The following is a 24,400-nucleotide window of genomic DNA, read 5'->3' as shown; positions in this document are numbered from 1 at the left end:
TACAAGTCAGTGGTTTTAGTATATTCACAGTGTACAACCATCCCCACTAATTCTAGAACTTCTTTATCACCCTCAAAAGTAACCCTGTATCTATTAGTAGTCACTCCTTTTTTCTCCCCAGTTTCCCAGTGCTAGGCAACTACTAAAATTCTCTGTGAATTTGCCTATTTGGGACATTTTGTATAAGTCATACATTATGTGACCTTTGTGACCGTTTTCTGTCACTTACCATATTCTTTGCAAGGTTCGTCCATGTTGTAGCATGTATTAGTACTTTATTCTTCTTTTATGGCTACATAATATTTTAGTTGTATGGATATAGTATTGCATTTTGTTTATTCACTCATCAGTTGGTGGGCATTTGGTTGTTTACACTATTTAGCTGTTATGAATAAGGAATATTTGTGTATAAATGTTAGTGTGAACATATGTTTTCTTAAATAACTAGGTGTGAAGTTGCTGGGTCTTATGGTAACTCTGTTTAGCTTTTGAAGAATAGACCATAATATTTTAAGAGAGGCTAGTGTGATCATGGTTAGCTAATAGCAAATTCTGCTAAATGGAAAGTATTGTCCATCCTGTTTTTAATATTGAAATCTATAAATAATTCACATGTATTTTCAGAAGCATTGTCTTTTTACCTCCCATCAGAGTAACATTTCAGTTTTTCAAGCAAAACTTGTCAAATAAACAGTCTCTCTGAAACATTTGGATGTTTACCAAAACTTTGTAATAGTATTCTCTGATTTTACTTATGTAAGCCATGTTCTAAATACCCAGTTTTATATATGAACTATTTTTTTTCTGATACTTTCTAAGTCTTCTTAGAGGGAAATGACGTGAAGCTGTTCATATACTTAGTGATGATTTGATATAAATTTATGTAGTGTGCTTTTTATCCTGTGTTCTGTGACCAGGCAGTACTATTATTTTGGGACAAATACATTGATTGCTATTATTTGTCTGTGGTTATTACATTTGCGGCTTCCAAACAAGTAGCAAAATGCCTCATGCTGATGTTGAAGTTGCTTTTATTTTTATTTATTTTTTAAAGGATTTTATTTATTCATGAGAGACACAGAGAGAGAGGCAGAGACATAGACAGAGGGAAAGGTGGAGACATAGACAGACGGAGAAGCAGGCTTCTCATAGGGAGCCCGATGTGGGACTCCATTCCCCAACCCAGGATCACACCCTGAGCTGAAGACAGACGTTCAACCACTGAGTCACCCAGGTGTTCCTGAAGCTGATTTTAAACTTGGGTTCCTTCAGAATTTCACATGTATTAGGTGTGATAACAATTTGCATAATTATCAATACAGATTATTGATATTATGATCTTGGTGCTTGATTTTTCTTCTAGTCAAAAATTTTGAATACATAGTTTTTACGTTAATTATAATGATTGCTTTGAAGAGTTCTGTAAGCAAGCTTTGTGGAACTTTATTCACATAGTCAGGGAATTGTACATTTCCTATAGTTATGTAAATGAGATGGATGATGGAAAACATGGAGGGGATCATAATTTTTCACTTATTAAAGGCAAGTATAGTTTTGGATATTTAAATGTTGCATTTACTTTGGAATTTGGGGTCAAGAAAAACTTTGTGTTATAGACCACTTTTCAGACCATGATCTTTACTAGAGGGGGGCTGTCGCCAGAAAAGAAAGGAAAATAAGTCTGATATGATAAGTACGAATGGCAGTTAAAATGAAAAGGTGCTTTATCTCATTAGCATTTAGAGAAGTCTTATTGATGTTTTTTTTTTTTTTTTTAGTGTGCATATTTTTCTGTCATCCAATTGAATGTTAGAAGTTTTAAGTTATTTAAAAACAGTGTTGGCAAGAGTACAAGACGATGTAAGCTCTTATACTCTGATAGGAGTATAAATTGTTATATATATGCCCTTTGGAGGGTAGCTTGATATTATCTAACAAAATTTAAAATGCTTATACTGAGGTGCCTGGATGGCTCATTGGTTAAACATTTGCCTTTGGCTCAGGTCATAATCTCCGCGACCTAGGATTGCTCAGCAGGGAGTCTGCTTCTCCCCCACCTTTTCCTCCCCCCACTCCCACTTGTGTATGTGCTCACTGTCTAATAAATAAAAATAAAAAAATAAAGTGCTTATACCCAGTAATTCTATTTCTGTGCTACAGGATGTCCCTATGAAAAAGAATGCTTCCTCTGATATATTTCATGGGGCTAGGATAACCTTATAGCAAAACCAGACAAGGATAGTACACAAACGGAAATTAGAGGCCAATTCATTCATAAACATAGATGCAGAAATTCACCCAAACCCCAGAAAATAATGCAACAATGTATTATAAACCAACTTGTATTCATTCTAAGAATTCAAGGTCGGATTAATATTAAAAACTAGAAGTCAGTGATGACATTTTGAAGTGCTGAAAGAATAAACTGCCAACCAGGAATTCAAAATCTGGCAAAAGTATCTTTTAAGAATGAAAGAGAAATTAAGACATTCCCAGATAAACAGCATTTTAGGGATTTCATTGCTGATAGACCTTCCATACAAGAAATGCTCAAGGGAATCTTTCAGACTGACTGCAGACCTATTGAATTTACTTTCTGGAGTAGGGCTAAAGAATATGCATTTTAAATAAACCCTCCTAGTTATTCTTATACACCAGAAACAAAAACCTTACAATGAGATACCATTTTCTGGCTAGCAGATTGGTAAAAACTAAAAGCAAAAACAAAAGCCCTGTAACATCTAGTGCTTGCCAGGATTTGGTACAATGGCAACTCTTGGTGGATGTGTGAATTGATAATTACTTTGCAAAACAATTTGGCATTACCTAGTAAAGTTGAAGATACATAAACCATATAAAGTTGTACAGACCGCTAAATGGAGAGACTCTTCTATCTTTACAGCAGAATGACACATATATGAATGTTCATACTGGCTGTGATAGCAAAAACCTGGAAACAGTCTAGATATTTATTTATTTATTTATTTATTTTTCAATCTAGATATTTATTGAGAGAAGAAAATATTTTAAAAAGTGCAGTATAAAAATGCATGTGAAAATGAATGCACCAGTACGTGCAACCAAAAAAGAAAGTGCTTTCAAAAGGCACTTCCGTAATTCACAAGTCACATCTTATTAGGGATATATACATTTCTAATAAAACTATAAAGGAAAGCAAGGGGATGATGAAAAATTGTGAGTAGTGGTTAACTTTGGAGGTTGGGGCACGGAGGGACACACAGTGTTTCAGTGGCTTTAATGATGTGAACTAAGAGATGGTTACATGGGTATATGTTTTTTTTTTTTTTAAGATTTTATTTGTTTATTCATTTGAGATACAGAAAGAGACAGGCAGAGGGGAGAAGCAGGCTCCATGCAGGGAACCTGATATGGGACTCGATCCTGGAATATCCAGATCACACCCCAAGTTGAAGGCAGACACTCAACCGCTGAGCCACCCAGACATCCCTATATTTTATTTTCTTATGCCTCAATTATTATGTTTTACATGTATCAAATACTAGATATAATAAAGATGTTGAAGACAACATAGAATATAAAACATCCATATTATGCTGCTATTGAAAAGAATGATAGGATTTTGTGTGTTCTGAGTCAGTGCAAGCCTTTTTTCCTGTATGGCTTTTATCCCTAATATCTACAGTTTCCTTTGCCTTCCCTTTGAGGGAAGGGATAGTATCTTTTCCCACTTAAAAATGAAATCCTTTGGGGCAAAGTTTGTTTTTTGTTTTTGGTAACATCTTATTCACTGTTATATCTTAAACAGTTCCCAGAAAGTGATTGGAACACAGTACATGCTAAATAAGCATGTGTTGAATGAAAGAATGTATGTGTGTGTGTTAAAGATTGGAATTCTACACACCAAATTAACCCCTGGATAGGAGGGTAGATTAGGGGTAGAGATTGGTCATGGCTGAATGAATCGAGACTGTATTGCATTTCCTATTTTATATTGTGTTCACATTTTTGTAATATGTTTACTGTGTATTTTTTAGTTAAAAAGGGAGGAAACATCCTTGAAAATCAAAAATCAAAATGTAAACTGGAAAAAACAACGTTATTGACAAAACTAAACAAAGTTCTTAATTTCAAGAATTCTATTTGACAAAGTATTGGATGTTAGAGTTGAGACCATAGTGGGCTCAACTTTAACATGTAGCTAGCAACTGACCCCTTCCCTGCGTGTTTCTAGAGGAGACTGTTGTTAGTTTGGGTCTCTGGAAGAAACGATCAGTTTGGAGCAGAGAGGCTATGAGGATTTTAAGACCTAAGATAATATGCTGAGCAGTTTTGTGTCCCTGTTATTATATACACATAAAACCTTTTTCTGTTTGACTTAAAACTTTGAAATGAAACAAAACAAAAAGACCAGGATGTGACCAGGATTATGTTCTTGGTTGGACCAAGTGAAATAAGTAGTGTTCTATGGAACTCTTAAAATACCTGGTGTACTGATAAATAAAATTTAAATTATTTTAGTGGTGGTTGGTTTTTTTCCATTCATCCTTTGTTAAATAATTCCTTTTTAAAAAAATTTTTTTTAAAGATTTTATTGATTTATTTGAGACAGAGAAAGAGAGCACAAGTAGGGAGGAGGATCAGAGGATCAGGATCCCGCTAAGCAGGGAGCCCAATGTGGGGCTCGATCCCAGAGCCCTGGGACCATGACCTGAGCCAAAGGCAGATGTTTAACCGACTGAGCCACCCAGGTGCCCCTGTTAAATAATTCCAAACACACAAATCCCCATTCTTCTCCCCACATCCCTAACAACACCCTTTTTAAAATTAATTAATTTATTCATTCATTCATTCAATGAGAGACACAGGCAGAGGGAGAAGCAGGCTCCATGCAGGGAGCCCAATGCAGGACTCGATCCCAGATCCCAGGATCATGACTTGAGCCAAAGGCAGATGCTCAAAGTGCTGAGCCACCCAGGTGTCCCCCCAACAACACCCTTTTAATGATAAAATAAAATACATACAACTGAATAATCTTACCAGACATTCCTGTACTGCTTTGGCAGCACTTTGACAGTGCCCCTTTCTGATGCAGCTTCTAGGTCGATAGAAGTATTTTGTAGATCTCTGTCTCCACTTTGTGGTAATTATGCTTTTTAAAAAGTGTGTAAATACATCCATTTTACTTAAATCTTAGATTTTATATAGTAAAAATGTGGATGTTATTTGTGACAAAGCACAAGAATATGAAGATCCAAATGATTGTGCTTAGGACAGAAATCCGTGATCATGTCTGGCTCACATTTTTACTTCAGAAGGGGAAACTGCTCAGAAGCATGTGGATATGAGCTCAGTGTTAAGGAAAGGATCCAGCTGTTGGCTTGTTTCTGTATGAAGGAAATTAAGTTTCTCAGTATGTAAGTGCCCCTCCTCCACATGTGTACACACACACACACACACACGATGCCTGCACTTGAAAGACCTCTATTTTCTCCTCCATGAAATTGGGGAAATGTATACTTCTTAAGTTTGGAGCTTCTGAATTTCAAAGTGTTAAAAATTGTTCCAGAAATTTTTCCTCTCTTTTTTCAGTATTTATTCTTACCATTTCCTCTTTCTTCTGATCTTTAAACCAGTAACATGTTGTTTATTTCTGGTTTTTACTAGCTCTGGGAGCATTTGGACCACACGATGTTTTTTCCAGATTTTAGACCATTTCTAAGTAGCAATCCACTGGACCAAGATAATAGAACCAATGAGAGGGGTCACCAAACTCACACTGACTTCTGGGGACCAAGTCGGCCTCCGCGGCTGCCAATGACTCGAAGATACAGATCGCGAGGAAGTACTCGTCCCGATAGATCCCCAGCTATTGAAGGGTGAGTTTTTTCTTTAAGTTCTCTTTAAGGGTAGTGTCAGCAAAGGACATATTGGCATGATGTAATCTCTATAAGGTTCTCATACTTGTTACCTTTATGGACAAGATAGAGATACATATAAACAGAATGAAGGTGAAGTTAAACTGAATGTTTCTTAACTGCGACTCGTTAAGAATTGATGATAAATTAAAGGATGCTAAAACTAATGATACAGGTCTCTGGTTAATTTTATTGTCTCAGATTAATATATAGGTTATACATTTGTTTTTCAATATTTCAGAAGATACTAAAAGGGAAATCCAATATATGGGATGTCATTAGGATTCAAAAAGACCTCAGCAGATTGGAGCAATGGAGTTAGTACAAAATTTAATAGGAATAAATACAGAGTCGTGTGACTGTAAAAACATTCATGCAACAAATGTTTATTCAGTGTCTTTTATGCTGGAAGACTTGTATTAGACATTAGGGATACAGTGGTGGGCAAAATAGATGCTGGCTTTTGATCTCATAGAGCCCATTTTGTAGGAATAATAAACATTAATTTTTTTTAATTTATTTTTTATTGGTGTTCAATTTACTAACATACAGAATAACCCCCAGTGCCCGTCACCCATTCACTCCCACCCCCCGTAAACATTAATTTTTAAAAATGTTTGCCATAAGCATAGGATGGTACTTCATTCTTTATCAGCTTATCTTATTTAATACATATAAATTAGTAGTTGCTATTTTTTTTTTTTTGCTATTGCTATCCTTTTTTTTTTTTTTAAGATTTTATTTATTTGAATTGCTTCTTGGCCTCTTGGCTAAGATCAAGTGAAGATTTTATTTATTTGAGAGAAAGAGAGAGAGAGAGGCGCGTGCACAAGCAGGGGAAGGGCAGATGGAGAGGGAGAAGCAGGCTTCCCATTGAGGAGCCTGATATGGGTCCCCTGGAACCTGGGATCATGACCTGAGCCAAAGATAGATGCTTCACTGACTGAGCCACCGAGGTGCCCCTGCTATTCTCATTTTATATAAGAATAAACTGAGAGAGAAATAAAATAACTTGGATCAGTGGTAGATCCAGGATTTGTTTGAATCCAGGGATATATGAATCTAGTGCTATAGGGCAGTCACTAGCCACGGGATTATATCAATTTAAATTAATTAAAAGTTAATAAAACTCAAAATTCTTTAATCACAGTAGCCACATTTCAAAGGTTCAGTAACCACAGATAGCTGGTAGTTACCATATTTTATAGCACAGATTATAGAACATTTCCATTATCTTAGCAGGGCCTATTGAACAGTACTGTTCTAGAGCCTACACTCCTTCACATACATAAAGCTTCTAGATTTTACTGTTAATAGCTTACTGTACTTGCTTTATCACATATCTGTCGATCTATTTGTCCATTAGTTCATATCATGTCTTATGAATTTCAAAAGTAGTTGTAAACATTTCTTCTTAGGACAATAATAGGATATAGGAAATATGATTTAATAGGATTGTCCAGGACAAAAGCCAAAAAATCTTAGACAATTATAACAATATCTGATGCTCAGAGGCAAACCTCTGCCAGTTAAACTGCATGAAAATTACTTTCCTTTCTCTATCTGACATGGACCCCATTGTTGAACTCCTCAGCTACAGTTCATCTAAAATTTTACCTTTTGTGCACTTGTTTTCTCCCACTCACTAAACTACCAATTTTGGATCAGTGCTGTGGTCTGCTTTTCCTTGCTCCTCCCCTAAGGGATGGCTGAGTACTGCTGGAGGAAAATCATTAAATATGCTTATTGATGCCCATGGAGCTGGCAAAGTGTATTTAATCTCCATTAGACTGTCAATGCGTTTGATTAGTCTTTTAATTTGCAATTCCCCTCAGGACATATTTTGAACTTCTGCCAAAATTCACTCCAAATTTCCAATCTGGTAGCTAATTCTCGGCAGCTGACTTGTATTCTTCATTTTGAAAATTGGGGCCTCAGGGGATCCCTGGGTGGCGCAGTGGTTTGGCGCCTGCCTTTGGCCCAGGGCGCGATCCTGGAGACTCGGGATCGAATCCCACATCAGGCCCCCGGTTCATGGAGCCTGCTTCTCCCTCTGCCTGTGTCTCTGCCTCTCTCTCTCTCTCTCTGTGACTATCATAAATAAATAAAAATAAAAAAAAAAAAAAAAGAAGAAATAAAAATAGGGCAGCCCCGGTGGCGCAGCGGTTTAGCGCTGCTTGCAGCCCAGGGTGTGATCCTGGAGATCCGGGATCGAGTCTCGCATTGGGCTCCTTGCGTGGAGCCTGCTTTTCCCTTTGCCTGTGTCTCTGCCCCTCTCTGTGTGTGTGTGTCTCATGAATAAATAAATAAAATCTTAAAAAAAAATCTTTAAAAGAAATAAAAATAAAAACACATTGTCAAGAAGCATTAAACTTAATATATTCTTGGCATTGATTTGTTCCCAATCTTTTTTTTTTCACATCTGTTCATAAGGGTAATTTTTTTTATGTTGCCTTTTTTTTTTTTTTTTTTTAATTATTCATAGAGACACACACAGAGAGAGGCAGAGACACAGGCAGAGGGAGAAGCAGGCTCCACACAGGAAGCCCGATGTGGGACTCGATCCCGAGTTTCCAGGATCACACCCCAGGCTGCAGGCGGCGTTAAACCGCCGCGCCACCGGGGCTGAGCTATGTTGTCTTTATCACATTTTAGTATCAGGATTATGTTAGTTTGATAAAACGAACTGGGAAATTTTGCTGTTTTGGGGTTTTTTGTTTGTTTGTTTTGTTTTTTACACTTAACAGTTTCAGTAACACAGGAATTATCTATTCCTTAAAGATTTGATAAAAATTACATGTCTGGGGGCAGCCCCGGTGGTTTAGCGCCACCTTCAGCCGAGGGCGTGATCTTGGACACCCGGGATCAGGTCCCACGTCGGACTCCCTGCATGGAGCCAGCTTCTAACCCTCTGCCTCTCTCTCTCTCTCTCTCTCTCTCTCTCTCTGTATCTCTAATAAATAAATAAAATCTTAAAAAAAATTACATGTCTGGGCCTGCCATCTTTTGATGGACCAGATCACTTACAACCTTTAAAGTTACTTCTGGGGTTAATGGTCTGGAGTGCTGTTGTATTCATTTCTATTCCCAGCTTCTGGTAGTGTCTGTTTTAGTGGATACTGAATATATTTGTGTTGAATGAATGGATAATTGTAATCATGTTTCTAAGTGGTATATGGAATATATGTATTAGTGGTAATTATAGCTAAGAGTTTGTGCCAGGCCCTACTCTGAGTGTATTACAGATGTTAATTTGTTTAATCTCACTATAACCCTATGGAGAAGTTACTGTGAATCTCCATTTTACAGTAGAAACTGAGGTATAGAATCGTTAGGTATTTTGTTTGAGATTATAAAGCCAGTTAAATATTGGAGCCAGTTAAATATAGGATGTCACACTAATGATATTTTTATTTGGTAGGATTATATATGTTTCAAATATTTTAAATCAGTCTAACAGTATCATATAATCTTCCCAATTAAAAAAAAAAAGAACTAAACATTTCCCTAATTTTCTCAAAAACTTTCCTTCCAAAGCACATTATGTCAGGAAGTAGTACTTACAAGTTTTTAGTTCACTTTCCTTTCCCTTTCCCTCATGTAATGGAGCACAACATCTCTTTGTTAGTCATATTCTCTATGGATCATATTATTCTGCCTGCTTTAGTAGGTCTACCCTGATTCTTCCATGTGATACTTACTCCCTTACAGTAGTTGTCATTATGTGTCACCCAGTGTTTTGAAAGCACATTACAAGTTCTATTTTATAGATTTCTTTTTTTTTTTTTTAATTTATTTATTCATGAGAGACAGAGACATAGTTAGAGGGAGAAGCAGGCTTTCTGTGGTGAGCCTGCTGCAGGACTCCATCCCAGGATCCCGGGATCATGACCTGAGCCAAAGGCAGACACTCAACCACTGAGCCACCCCGATGCCCTATAGATTGCTTTTTGATTAGATTTTATCTTGTTTTCTTCCTAATGATAGTTTGTCCTATTGATTTGAGGAGTGTAGCTTTTTATTTTGCTCATCAGGCTTTCAACTGGTGGTTCCCTGGGCTACATCTCAGGCTCCTGTTCATTCCACTGATTCCACTATAAACAGAGTACTTTGTCATTTAAAAAAATCAGATGTCAGAGATTAATTACCTTTGTGGGATTATTAATGTGTCCTCACACCAATTTAGGGAGTTACCCTGAAATGAGATCTATTTTCTTTGGCTTTTTTAATGACATGAATGAAACCTCTTTGCAAATGTAAAGAAAGGTAAGCCTCACATTGTTCATTCATTCTGCAAATACTTGTAGGCATGCCTAAAGTGTGCACTCTGTCCTCTAATCTGCAGCTTTCAAATGATAGTTTCTCCAGATGTAATCAGGTCCTGAATAGACTAGCTCATCTTATCTAACCTTAAATGAATCTGACCTGTGCCAGAAGACTAATTTATTAATTTGCAACTGGGGGTATTCTGTTTTAGTGACTGGAAAGCTCATTTCTGCTTGTTACATAATGCTATCTTTGAATTTCCCAGATAACAAGAAATTAAAAGCAATCCGATGGTTGCTTGGTATGTATAGAATAAACAGATTGTATAGTCTTTAGGAGCAATTTCAGTAGAATTGTGACAAGTCTAAGGAATTATTCATATTTCACCTTAAACAATGTTTTTTTTAGGATGGCAAAATATTTATATTTGTCAGTTGTCTATATTGGATGAACACCAACACAATCATACTTTCCAGACTTCATAGAGGTTATTACCCATTACTTTGCACTTATTACATTAAGACCTGCCTTTATTTTAGTGTGTTTAACTCCTTTAACATTTGTTTTTTATTTTTATGTTTTAGCCTGGTGTTTTGATCAGCTGTCTCTGAATCACTTTTGTAGGACAGGGTACATCTGAGGTTTGCTTCCTAAAATATGTTCCCCTGAAGGAGATTCTGAGACCATAGTTTTCTGACCACTGATCACTACTCACATTTTGAGAATTGACTTCTTTGATTATTTAAAAATATTAGTTTTTTTCTTTAAATTAAAAAGGCAACAAGAAAAGCCAGTTAAACTTTAATGTATAATTTTGTGAAACTTTTAACATACGATTCCTTCATATATATAATTGAAATGGAATCATACTTATTTTGTCATCCCCCTTTTTTATCTTAATAGATTATATACCTTTCAGTGTATTTCTGGGCCCTGTCTTGGGGTCTTTTAATTAATTCAACAGACATTTGTATATTACTTTGCCAGGTGTTATTCCAGGTATTGACTGTATGGTAGGGAACAAAATAGTTAAAAGTTGATTACCCTTGTGAAGCTTAATAAGGGGGGGACAAACTAAAAAAAAAATAAGGGGGGGACATCAGATAAGCAAAATAAGTTAAATCAATAAACTGTTAAGCAGTAGTAAATGCTATGGGGAAAAAAGGTAGAGAAGGAAGATTGGGGAGTGTGGGAGAAGTGAACTTTCAAAAAGTGTCATCAGCAAAGGCTTGATTGAATAGGCATAAATGAAGTGAGGGAATGAGCCAGGAATGTGCCAACAAGGAGAGGCCAGTTAGAGCAGAGTAAGAGAGGGGGAATAATAGGAGATAAGGTCACTGAGAAGTTGGCAGGGTGTGGGGATGGGGAGGAGAATATCAGATTGGGTAGAACCTGGTAGATTACTGTAAGGGCTTTAAATTCTGAATGCAGATAGAAACCCAGTGGAAAGTTTAGGGCAGAGAAATGACATGGTCTAATTTCAGTTTTCAAATGATCATTCTAGGGCAGCCCAGGTGGCTCAGTGGTTTAGTGCTGCCTTCAGCCTAGGGTGTAATCCTGGAGACCTGGGATCAAGTCCCACGTCGGGCTCCCTGCATGGAGTCTGCTTCTCCCTCTACCTGTGTCTCTGCCTCTCTCTCTCTCTCTCTCTCTCTCTCTCTGTGTCTCTCATGCATAAATAAATAAAATCTTAAAAAAAAAAAGATCATTCTATTTGCTATGTTGAGAATAGAATGGGGGGCTGCAAGGAGTACAGGGGCAAGGGCAGAAACAGAGAAACTATTTAAGAGGCTGTTGCATTAATCTAAACTAGAGATGCCAGTGGCTTGGACGAGGTAGGGAAAAATGGGTGGATTCTAGATACAGTTTGACAGTGGGCATAATTGGATTTGCTGACAGATTGGATATGAGATATAACAGAAAGAAAAGCTATGGATGAAAAAAAAGTTAAGAATGCACTAAGGTTTTTGGTTTGAGCGGCTTGAAAAATGGAGTCACCATCAGCTGAAATGAACACTAGAAGGAACAGATATGGGGGAGACAATACAAGAGTTCAGTTTGGGACATAATAAGTTTGAGCTGCTTATTATACATTCAAGTGGTGGTATTGAGTAGGCAGAGATCTTGGGTGAGATAAAATTTGGAAATGTGGCTTTGTATATGGATTTAAAATTATAAAACTGGGTGAAATTGCTAGAAGAGTCAATATAGAAAGTAGAAGAGATCAGAGAATTGAGCCATAGGCCCTGATTATTAGAAGTTTGGAAGATAAAGATGAATAAACAGAGGAGACAGAAAGAACAACCAAGGAACAAGGAAGAAAACCTAGAGAGAGAACATCTCTGGAAACTCATAAAGTCTTTTATCTCATCTTAACTTGTATTTTCCCCTCTAGACTGTATGGATTGGTTTTTCTCTCCTGTGGGTTAAATACACACATCACCCTCCCACCCACTCCCATTTTAGCTACCTATTGCTTTGACAAGACAATATTTTATGTTTTTAACAACAAGAAAATTCATTGTAAGTACTGCATTTATCAGCTGAAGACAGTCTCCTCACAACATCTCTTACACTTACTGAGTCCACCCTGAGCAGCCTCTCTTTGTTTCTGCTGCAGAGGTATGGAACCAGCATCTGACTTCCAGGAAGTAAGCAGCCAAGAGAGGGGAATCAGCAGCTCATTAGCCAAGGTGTCCCTGGCAACTCCCTAAGCATTTATTTATGTAGGGTCAGCTACAGAGTCAGGAACTAGGCTCTCTCTCAAAGTTGTTTATTACCATTTACTTATTGGTTAGTTCAAGCATGTGGTAATTTTGCTTTTCCAGTTATTAGCAAGCAAGAAGGTATATTATTTATTGCTGTGTAACAGATTACCCCAAAATTAAGCAGCATAAAGCAACAGACATCTATTACAGTTTCTAAGGGTCAGAAATTTGGGAGCAGCTTAGGTAGGTGGTTCTGGTAAAGAGTTTGTTGTAATCAAAATGTCAGCTGTGGTTGCAGGCACCTGAACATTGGACTGGGGCTAGAGGATCTATTTCCGAGATAAGTCACTCACATAGCTGTTGGCAGGAGGCCTTAGTTCCTTACCATGTGGATCTCTGCATAGGGTTCCTTCAGTGTCCCTGTGACTTGACCACTGTCTTCCCCAGAATAAAGTGATCTAAGAGAGAAAGGAAAAGGGAAGAAACCATAATGCCTTTTATATCCTGATCTTGGAAGCCAAACACTGTCATTTCGGCCATATTTTGTCAGTAAGAAGTGAGACACTAGGTCCAGTCCACAGTCAAGGGGAGAAGAATTAAACTCCACTCCTTGAAGGGAGAAGTATTAAAAAAATTTGTAGACATGTTTTAAACTACCTTATTTCACCCTCTGGCCACAAATTACTTACGGTTCTCTCATGTGCAAAATATACTCACATCTTCCCAACACCCACCTAAAGCCTTGTCCCTTTATAGCATCAACTTGAAATCCAGTTGTTAGGTCCAAGTGTTGATGAGGCTCCTTGGGTATAGTTCCTCAAGTACTACTTCTTTTGATATGAATACTTACAAATTAAAGAAACAAGTTTTTAGCCCCTCACTCACCCAACATAGAGTGATGGGAAGTGTATACTAAATAGGTATAGAAATTCCTATTTAAAAAGGGAGAAGATGGGAGACACAAAGAAGTCACTGATTCATAGCAATTCTGATGTTATCTGGATAAATAGTGGAAGTTTCTTGATTAGGACTTTGTTTTCTTTTGGCACGGAAATGTTGCTCTGTGGCTCTTGTTTCCTCATTCTAGGCTCTTGGTTTCACCCTGTGAGTTATCTTTTTTTTTTTTTTCTTTCCATGAAAAGTAGTCCAGATTTGCAGCTGCGCAGTTTCCTTTGCTTCTTGCCAGTAGAATTTTGAGGGCCAAGAGACTTCTTTTCATTTTGTTTTACCTCTGTACCTTTCAGTTTAATCTGGCAGTGTTTCTTTTTAAAATTCAGAGTCTCATGGATGTTACTGAGATTCATACCATAAGCAAAAGCCGCACCCACAAATCTCTTCCAGATAATCTCCTTTCTCCCTTGGGCTTCTGCTGGGATTGCTGAGGGGCAGTACTTGCAATGGGTAGAACTGTATCCTTCAAAAAGTTATGTTTAGGTCCTAACCCCCACTACCTGTGAGTGTGACCTTATTTGTCATAAGGTCTTTACAGATGTAATCAAGTTAAGGTGCGATCCTGTTGGGTTAGAGTGGGCCCAATTGCAATGGCTAGTATTCTTAGAATAGAGAAATTTGGACACAGTAGACACAAGAAATAAAGTCACATGAAGACCAAGGCAGAGGTTAATGTGTCCACAAGCCAAAAAACACAAATATTGCTGGGAAGCTAGAAGAGGGGCATGGAACAGATTTTCCCTCAGAGCCTCCAGAAGGAACTAACCCTAACAATATCTTGATTTCAGACTCTGGCTTCCAAAACAATAGAAGAATAAATTCCTTTCTTTTTAAACTATATGGTTTGTGGGAATTTGTTACGGCAGCCCATGGGGACTAAGACAACACCCTTAAGCTTCTTGGAAGCCCAGTTGTTTAACTCAGTAGTTCTTTAGGCTATACAGATCTTTCTGAAGTCTTAACAAATAATTTTTAAGCTGTATTCCAGGTTCCTCATTAACCACTTTCTTTCGTGAGTGCCCTGGATTTGTTTAATCTTTCCTTGGAACCCATTTCTTAATTTTAGTATCGTTTACCATCTTGAGAAGCTGAGAATTTTCAGAATTATTTCGTCTTAACTCCCCTTTTGTTTATCCTTCCCTTTTGGGGCACCTGCCTGGCTCACTTGGAAGAGTTACGTGACCCTTAATCTTGGTATTGTGAGTTTGAGCCCTGTGTTGGGTGTAGAGATTACTTTAAAAAAAATTGAAAAAAAAATAAAATTTAACTATCCTTTAATTTATTCCTCTTTCCTTCCATTTTAATGTAAGCAGCAAGAAGAAGCCTAGAGGTACCTTTAGCATTCTTGTCTGTACATCTTGTTAGCTAGACTATCACCCAGTTCATGAGCCACACCTTCTACTTTACATATTATGGCAGGCAGCAGCTTTTGCAATTACATAACAAGGATCCCTTTCCCTCTGGTTTCCAAGAAGATTTTTCTCACTTAAGCTCTCACCCATAAATTCCTCAAAGGCCTTCATGCGTCTATTTCGTCAAAGCTCCCAGACTTCCGCTGATATTTTCCTCAAAGTCCCTCCAACTCTATTGGGTTCTAAATCTACTCCCACATTTTAGGTTTTTGTTAGAACACACCTCCAGGTATCAAACACACCTCCATTGCTATGTAACAATTACACTAGAGCTTAGTAGCTGAAAATAACAAACATTAATCATCTCATAAGTTCATTGGGTCAGGAATTTGGGGGCAGTTCAGCTGGATGGTTCTGGCCCAGTGTCTTATTAGCTTATAGTCAATACATTGGTTATTACTGCAGTAACATGAAGGATCAGCTGAGATTTACTCATATTCTGGCAAGTTTGTTCTGTTGGGAGGAAGCTTCAGTACCCTATCATATGGAACTTTGCAGAATTGCGTGCCATGCCACTTTTCCAAAAAATGATTGGAGAGAGAGTGCAAGGAGTAAGCCACAGTGCTCTTTATGACTTAATCTTGGAAGTCACAGGTTATCGTGCCATATTCCATTGTTAAGAAGTAAGTCACAGTATGGTATTGGCATAAAAACAGACACCTAAATCAATGGAACAGAATAGAGAACTTAGAAATAAACTCAAAGGAGTCAAGAATATACAATGGGGAAAGGGCAATTTCTTTAAGTGACATTGGGAAAACTGGACCACTTTCTTACACCATACATAAAAATTAACTCAGAATGGACTGAATGTAAGACCTGAAACCATAAACCTTTTAGAGGGAAACATAAGCAGTAAGCTCTTTGACTGTCTGGTAATGATTTTTTGGATCTGACTTCAAAGGCAACAAAAGCAAAAATAGACAAGTTAACAAACTAAAGAGCTTCTGCACAACAAAGGAAGCCATCAACAGAATGAAAAGGCAACCTGCTGAATAGGAGAGTTTGCAGATCTGATAAGGGGTTAGTAGCCAAAATATAGAAAGGACTCATATAATGTGATACCAAAAAAAGAAAACCTTTTTTTTTTTAAGAAAACTGTTTTGATTAAAAAATGAATCAGAAGATCTGAATAGCTATTTTTCTGAAGAAAACAAACAGATGGCCAAAATGTACACGAAAATGTGCTTAACATCACTAAGCAGGGAAATACAAATCAAAACCACAGTGAAATGTCACCTCACACCTGTTAGAATGGCTCTTGTCAAAGAGACAAGAAATAATAAGTGTTAGCGAGGATGTGAAGAAAAGGAAACCCTTGTGAACTGCTGATGGGAATGTAAGTTGGTACACCCACTGTGGAAAACAGTATGGAGATTCCTCAAGAAATTAAAAATAAAACTATGATCCAACAATTCCACTTCTGGGTATTTATCTAAAGAAATTGAAAACCTTAATTCAAAAAGATATATACACCCCTATGTTAATACAGTATTATTTATAATAATGGAGACAGCCTAAGTGTCCATTGATGGATAATGAATAAAGAAAATGTGATTTGTATGAATATACACCAGATACACGCACACACATATATTACTTGGCCAAAAGAAATGAAATCTTGCCATTTGCAACAACATGGATGGACCTTGAGGCGTTGTAATACGTGAAGTATGTCAGATGGAGAAAGACAAGTACCATGTGATCTCACTTATATGTGGAATCTTAAAAAAAAAAAAAAAAAAAAAGCTCATTGATAAAGAGAATAGATTGTGGTTGCCAGAGGTAGGGAGTAGGGTGTAGGCAAAATAGATGAAGGGGTCCAAAAGGTACAGACTTGTAGTTATAAATAAATAGTGGAGATGTAATGTGCAGCATGGTGACCACAGCATCAGAGAAATGCAAACTAAAACTGCAAAGATATTATAGTTCATTACAGTTAATTATAGGTAACTACAGTATTATAGTTAATGTTACATATTGGCAAGTTGCTAAGACAGTAGATCTTAAAAGAGTTAAAATCACAAGAAAATAAAATTTTATAAGCATGTAGGATGAATGTTAACTGGTCTTATTGTGGTGGTATTTACAATTATATATGAATGTCAAATCATGTTGTACACCTGAAACTAATCTAATGTTCATGTGAATTATACCTCAATTAAAAAAAAAAAGTCATTAAGGCCAGCCTATACTCAAAGGAGGATCATAAAATAATTTGTGGACATATTTTTTTTTATTTTTTTTTTAAGATTTTATTTATTTATTCATGAGAGACACACAGAGAGGCAGAGACACAGGCAGAGAGAGAAGCAGGCTCCATGCAGGGAGCCCGATGTGGGACTCAATCCCAGGTCTCCAGGATCAGGCCCCAGACCAAAGGCAGACGCTTAACCTCTGAGCCACCCAGGCATCCCTGTGGACATATTTTAAAACACACAGTCTAGTTAGCTACTGTTGAATTTTAGGAATAGAGAGAGTCTAATATTGGCTACTGCCACTATTCTATTGCTTGGCCTGATAAGTGGGAACCAGGGGGTTAAAAGTATGTATCATGTCAATTATATCTCAATAAAGCTGGAGAAAATGCCTATCATTCACAAAACAAAGAGATCTAGGAGAAACATTTTTTGTCTTTTTTTTTTCTTTTTTACAAAGAGTCCTTTTTAAAATTTTTTTTTTTTTTACTTGAGAAAGTGAGTATGAACAAGAGAGAGAGGCAGAGGGAGAGGGAGAAGCAGACTTCCCACTGAGCAGGGCTCAATCCCAGGACCCTGGGATCATAACCTAAGCCAAAGGCAGAAGCTTAACCAACCAAGCCACCCAGGCACCCTCTTCAGTCTTTTTCTTTTGCCCATTATCTCTTTGGGTAACAAAGATCAACTTCCTAATATAAAGGACTGGGTAGATGTGCCATCCTAAGTGTTCAGAGTGACAAGTGTCAGGTGTGTATGTGTTTGAATGAGTTTGTGTTATAGGCATTTGAAACATCTTTTGAGGGCCAATAGAGCACGTTGATGAATGTGAGTAAAATGGAATTATTCTCAAAAAATATTTTTTAAAGGGCTCTTTGAATAGTATCTTACACAGAAACCCAATGTGTAAAACACATGAAAATGGAACTACTGTTGTTACAGGATGGGCTCAGATCGCAGCCTCGTGTTGCTGCCAGAGATCCAAGGAACATAGTTTGAAAACTACACCATGTAATCAGGTCCCTTTCAAGCCAAAAAATCTATTAATACATAAGATCACAGAGCTCAGAAGATAGCCATAATAGCAAAATAGCACTTTACCAGGTAGCTGACTGATTTCTGGTGTTATCTACTGTATAATGGTCATTGAAAACCCATGGATGGTTTGGAGAAGGAGTTGGTGATTGGCCAGCTGTATATATCTGTAGAATACTGTCATTGGTCTGTTGTCTTACCTAATTGTTTTTTCCTCCAACAGAATAATTCAACAGATCTTTGCAGGATTCTTTGCAAATTCTGCAATTCCTGGATCCTCACATCCTTTTTCCTGGTAAGTAACTAATTACCCTCTGTCTTACTTTGCTGGAGTAGCAGCATTTTAGGTATCTGTACCATTGCAAGAAAGAACAAGAGCTACATAGGTGAGTATAACAGTTTGATTGGCAGAGTGTTAGATTGTCTTTATTTGCTGAGCCCAAACTTAATCAGAACTTATCTTTTATTGTTCAGTCTCCTGAGGGCCATCCTAGTCCCACAGGATGTCTCGGCACTGGATGTGTTGGTTTTGGTTCATATTCTGGTCTGAGAGTTGTGTTGAGAGGGGAATGAGATGGTCCCCACCACGCCTGGTATCTGGACTTGCAGGTTTCTTCTGTAGATCATATGGGAAGATTGTATTCCTTAAGAATTTCTGAAATTAAAAACATATTGCTTAACTTCCTTTTCTCAAAGTAAGAAGGTTTGTCAGAAGAAACAAAGGCTGTAATTCAGTATCAGAGTGACACTTAAGTAGGGAAGGGGTTAAGATGGAATTTCCTCTTGTCTGAACAATTACATGCCACTTCTGACTCTGCCCCAGAAGTCTCCTTTGCTCACAGGGACCTCAGTCCTCCCACACAGTTACCCTATTTTCCAGCCTCTTGTTTCTTTTTAACATATTCCAGCCAAAGAGTCTGGACATCTGTCATCCAGGGTAGTGCACCGGCAGCTCCAGAAAGTGACATTGCCAAGTCCCTTTTGTAATTGCTCTAAGTTGCTATCAGACTTCTGTGGCTATTTCTCTACTTGAAAGCTCCTCATTGTCCAGGACTATGGGCAGCCTCTTAGAATGAGGGAAGTCTGCTGTAGATTTTGGCCAGTCACAAAGGGAAAACTCTCCTTAAAAAGCAGCTCCATCTATGTTTACTGTAAGTGGGCACAGAGAAGACAAACTTTTCTTAGCCAATAGGCAATGAGTCACTCTTTTTGCTCTGGTGTGTCATGTGGTATTTTAGGTAGCTTCACATTTTATGTTCTATTCGATTAAGTAAAAATTCCTTACTTAAGAGAATAAGAGACTGCTTCTGGATAAGAGACTGTTTGACCTTAATTCTTTGCTACTTGGTTTTAGGGAACTAGTGACTTTCCAGCTCTGAGAGAGAACAGGATCTGCCAGTTTTTTCTGTGGTGTAAGGCAGAGCCTGATCACTCTATCTAATGCTGTCTGTCTCATCTCATGTATAGGAGCGGGATGCTGCACTCCAACCCTGGGGACTATGCCTGGGGTCAGACAGGGCTTGATGCCATTGTAACCCAGGTGAGGAGCTGCCTTTTGAGGGTGTCTGTTCAGTGTGTCTCATGGCTCCACAGGCTTCCTGCTTTCCTTCTGCTACTTTCTAAAATGGCAGTCACTCTGCTTTCTCTAATATTTTGAGCTTGTGGGTTTCGATTTTACTGAGGGGATAAACGGTTTATGGGGTTTAGTTCAGCATCCGTGTACCTTTTAGGTCCTAGGGACTTTCTAGGAGACGGCTTCACCTCCAGAGAAGGGAAGACTTCTCCTATAACAAACAGTATTTTGTATTTTTGACCTCTTGTTCAGTCCTATGAGGATCCTATTAATAGATGCTACACAAAAAAGGAGGGTCTCCTCACATGTTGAAGCAGGGATTTCTGCTAGATGGAGCAAAGTAGGGGAAGGAAGCAGAGAAAAAGGTATTCCCATGCCATATATAATTGCTTCCACATATTTATGTTTATTTTAATTTAATTGGTTTTTCATTTCCCTTGTGGAATGCTGAGAATAGAAAGCATGTCATTTATATCCAAATCTTCTCGTAGGCAGTAATTTACCTATTTCTTGGCTTACTTTATGCTACTTTCCATACTTCCACCTTTTTTTTTCTTCTAGCAGAATGAAGTTTTTAGACCAATTAAGTATTACCTTTTGTTCGGTTGTAGTTTTATTCCTGACATCACAACCTTTTTGCTGCCTCTGAAGTTGCTTTATGCCTGGAGGTGGGCCTTGCAATGATAGGTTTGTCTGTAGACTTTTACGAATGTCACTCTGAAATTGTAAAGGAATTATGAGAGTTGTGGCAGCAGGAAAGGGGAAACCCAAGCCTCTCAGAGCTTTGCAGAAGTAAGAGCAACTAACATTTTCTAATATATGCATTGTTTGTTCTCAGCTGGAGCAGCTCCCTCCCCAGGGATAGTGGGATATCTGCCACTTCTTCTTTTTCTGTTTCCTTTTTTGTAGCTTTTAGGACAACTGGAAAACACAGGGCCTCCCCCAGCTGACAAGGAAAAGATCACATCTCTTCCAACAGTGACAGTAACTCAGGAACAAGTTGGTAAGTTCATTTCTATTCTTACTCTGTTAACTTCTGATCTCTATTCAAAAATTCCAGCACCTTCCTATACTGCAGATCTTCAAGTGAAGCTTTAGCACTCCTAAAATTCTACCTAGATGTCATATATGGAAGGTGTCTACCTTTTCATTAGGGTTAGTCATGTTGATGCAAAGTGGATAAACCTTTTTTTAAATTGCAAAGAGAAAGGAAGAGAGTTTTATTCAAGCCTAAGTTAAGACAGTTGCCAGGTTGCACAATCTTCATAAAGAAGAAAGAGCTCCAGGGAAAGACCATTTGGTGAAGGGTTATATATGTTTTGTTTGTTGGTTTTAAAATAGGCTGCATGCCCAACATAGGGCTTGAATTTATGATCCTGATATTAGGAGTTGCATGTTGTACTGACTTAGCCAGCCAGACACCCCTGTTTTTTAAATATAGCAAAGGACAGTTCAGAAAGTTACATACTTTATCTCTATATGACTTGAAGCTTACGGGAACAAGGGAATTTTTTTTCCTTATCCTTATGTTTGGGATGCTCCTTTTTGGTTATTATTATTATTATTATTATTATTATTTTTAACAAAGCAGATGTACAGTATATGCTCAGAGCAGAAATAGAGCTCATGCTTTGAGGTTTTGTGGTCATTTTGATCTTGGTAAATGTTAAAGTATATAGATTCCCTGGGGGTCTAGGGGCCTGCAGATGTTAAAAGCTGAGAATTTCTTTTATCAGCAAGTAAGTTATTTCCTCAACAGCCACCATGTCCTTTTTCTAGGTGCCATGCAGGAAACAAAGAGGTACAAGATAAGACTTGATTTCTTGAAGATCTTACCAGGGGAAGCAAAACTCAACTAGATGATTAGAGAAAACAGTATTTAAAAAAGTATTGAGCAGGTGATACAGAGAAAGAGAAAAAGTAGGAGGCTGGGAATTTGTCTCATATTTACTCTGTCAGATACAGTTAGGTACTTTAGATATAGATATTATCTTATTTTTAAGCATTGAAGGAATTTAATAACAAGGAACATTATTTTGAACTAAGAGTTTCTTCCCCCACAAATTCCAGTTTAAGTTAGAGAAGATTTTAAAGACAAGATAAGCCATCTTAGGTCATTCTATTCAAGGGTAAGTATGAACCAATGTGAGCTGACATGCTCACCCTTTGGAGCTGGTATCATGGTATACCAGCATGGACATGGTATCTGAATCAGGTATAAGGAGAGTGACTTTATTAGCCCTGAAATAGAATCTGGTTTAGGAGTAGTGGGAGGTATGACTGGTTAGGAAGGGTTGGGCCTTGTCTGAGTGGACCTTGAAATTGGCACAGTAGTTAGGGCTGGATATTTTAGATAGGAGGCAAGTTTCATAGCTCCCCAAGTGGAGGATTGAGGGAATTTAGTTGGTCTTTAGGGAACATTAGTTTGGAGGTAGTGCCTGAAATGGATTGGAAGGCAAAAAAAGCCGAAACAGAGATTTAAGGGGCTGCTACAGTATCCAGGTGGGGCGCAGGTGATGGTGGCAGTGCTAACAGGGAAGTGTAGGCTCAATGTCGCTTTGAAGAAAGGCTTTTGTCATTGATTGCATAATAGGATAAAGGAGGGAAAAGGGTCAAAGAGGACTCTAAGGTTTCACAGTTGGGAATTACAGCGCTTGTGCTGCCATCTATCAGGGGTTGGGGAATTGTGAGTGGGCCCTGGTTTGTGTACAGAAGTGATGTGTTATTTTAAATTTGAACTTTTGATTTTGAGGTACCAGCTGGGAATCCAAGTAAAGATGAGCTGAGGATTTCTGTAAAGCCAATATTAGGGAGAATTAGCTGGTTTCAAAGCTTAGGTAAATTTGGAGGGCTGAAGGCTAAGGTCAAGAATACTACCTAGAAGGCTATTCCAGTAGACCAGACATAAGAAATAAAAGCTAGAATTTAGGTAAAGGTGTCAGGGAAAAGTGGAGAGGAAGGAGTAAATCTATTAAGTATAGCCCTACTCCAAGTCCTTGACTGCTGTGGGTACATAGCATGTCCTGGCCACTGGAGACAGACACTAGCTGGTATTAGCCAGATTTGGGAAACCAGACTTTGCTGCCTCATACTCCCAATTTAATTTGTAGCCATTTCCTCACAGAGTGTTTCTTGTCTCTGGACTTGGAGCCTAAGCTATCCTTGAGCTTGCAGTTCTATAGCACCACCTCCTGGTACAGCTTTTTGTTTTTTTTTTAATGATAGTCACAGAGAGAGAGAGAGAGAGAGAGAGAGAGAGAGGGGCAGAGACACAGGCAGAGGGAGAAGCAGGCTCCATGCACCGGGAGCCCGACGTGGGATTCGATCCCAGGTCTCCAGGATCGCACCCTGGGCCAAAGGCAGGCGCTAAACCGCTGCACCACCCAGGGATCCCCCTGGTACAGCTTTTAATTAACTTGTACAGAGGGCTTTAGGATAACCACACTGAAAGAGGAGGTGAAATGGGGAAAATAGCAGGGTAAAAGTGGCTTGAGACGCTGATTGGGAACTGCTAAGATTGCCATGAAGTGTCCCTTGGTTGTGGTGGATGGATTGCCTGTATTTACTCTATGTAGAAACTGCCAAAAGGCTATCACATGTCTGAGAAGATGTTTTTCCTGTTTTACTTAATAGATATCTAAGCCCCAATTTATTTTTTTTTCCAAGTCTTGACATTGAAAAGTAGGCCTTACGTAGTTTCTGTGTAGGCCTTAATGAATTAAAGCCCATTCATGTCCCTGTCTGCTATCACCTCCTCCCCCATTTTGAAATAAAATTTGTGCTTTCTACCTCTTCCACCTAGGATGCGCTTTCTGTTTTTTCTTTACATGTTACTTAAGTTAAAGACACTGGACTGGTTTTTTCTTCCTTTTTTGCTCACTCACTTTAGAAGGCATTTCCTCCTCCAACAGATATGGGTTTAGAGTGTCCAGTGTGCAAAGAAGATTACACAGTTGAAGAGGAAGTCCGGCAGTTACCCTGCAACCACTTCTTCCACAGCAGTTGTATCGTACCATGGTTAGAACTGGTGAGTATAGACAGCTGTCATGTGTGATAGGCCATCTCTGCCAGTCACAGCTTCGGCAGTGTGGGGATGGTTTGGGGTTAATAGAGACAAGCAGAGCAGATTTTAGTTCCTGGCTAATTCCTACTGGCACCATTAACAGTTTTTAGATCATCACTGTATGTTTGGAACTTCTCTAACAAGAGGTTACAAAAGCATAGCCTACAGGTCTTGGGCCTGCCGCTTGTTTTTGTAAATGAAGTTTTCTTGGAACGCAGCTATGGTCATTTGTTTACAGTTGTTTGTGGCAACTTTTGTGCTGTGTCATCAGAGTTGAGTGGTTGCAACACAGGTGGTATG

General features: G+C 38.2%; 1 protein-coding gene across 2 annotated transcripts in view; it reads left to right on the top strand.

Moving 5' to 3' along the window:
* RNF115 (ring finger protein 115) overlaps positions 1 to 24,400 on the top strand; it is a 70,526-nt gene that overhangs the window by 38,572 nt on the left and 7,554 nt on the right. For both annotated transcript variants that reach the window (XM_025453255.3, XM_025453256.3), the window contains 5 exons: positions 5,647 to 5,858; positions 18,688 to 18,759; positions 19,932 to 20,004; positions 20,947 to 21,040; positions 23,949 to 24,064. In XM_025453255.3, the coding sequence (XP_025309040.1) occupies positions 5,647 to 5,858; positions 18,688 to 18,759; positions 19,932 to 20,004; positions 20,947 to 21,040; positions 23,949 to 24,064 (567 nt within the window). The remainder of the gene's footprint in view (positions 1 to 5,646; positions 5,859 to 18,687; positions 18,760 to 19,931; positions 20,005 to 20,946; positions 21,041 to 23,948; positions 24,065 to 24,400) is intronic.

This window comes from Canis lupus, chromosome 17 (assembly GCF_003254725.2).
Source record: "Canis lupus dingo isolate Sandy chromosome 17, ASM325472v2, whole genome shotgun sequence".
Lineage (NCBI taxonomy): Eukaryota > Metazoa > Chordata > Mammalia > Carnivora > Canidae > Canis > Canis lupus.
This window is presented reverse-complemented; position numbering and strand designations above follow the sequence as displayed.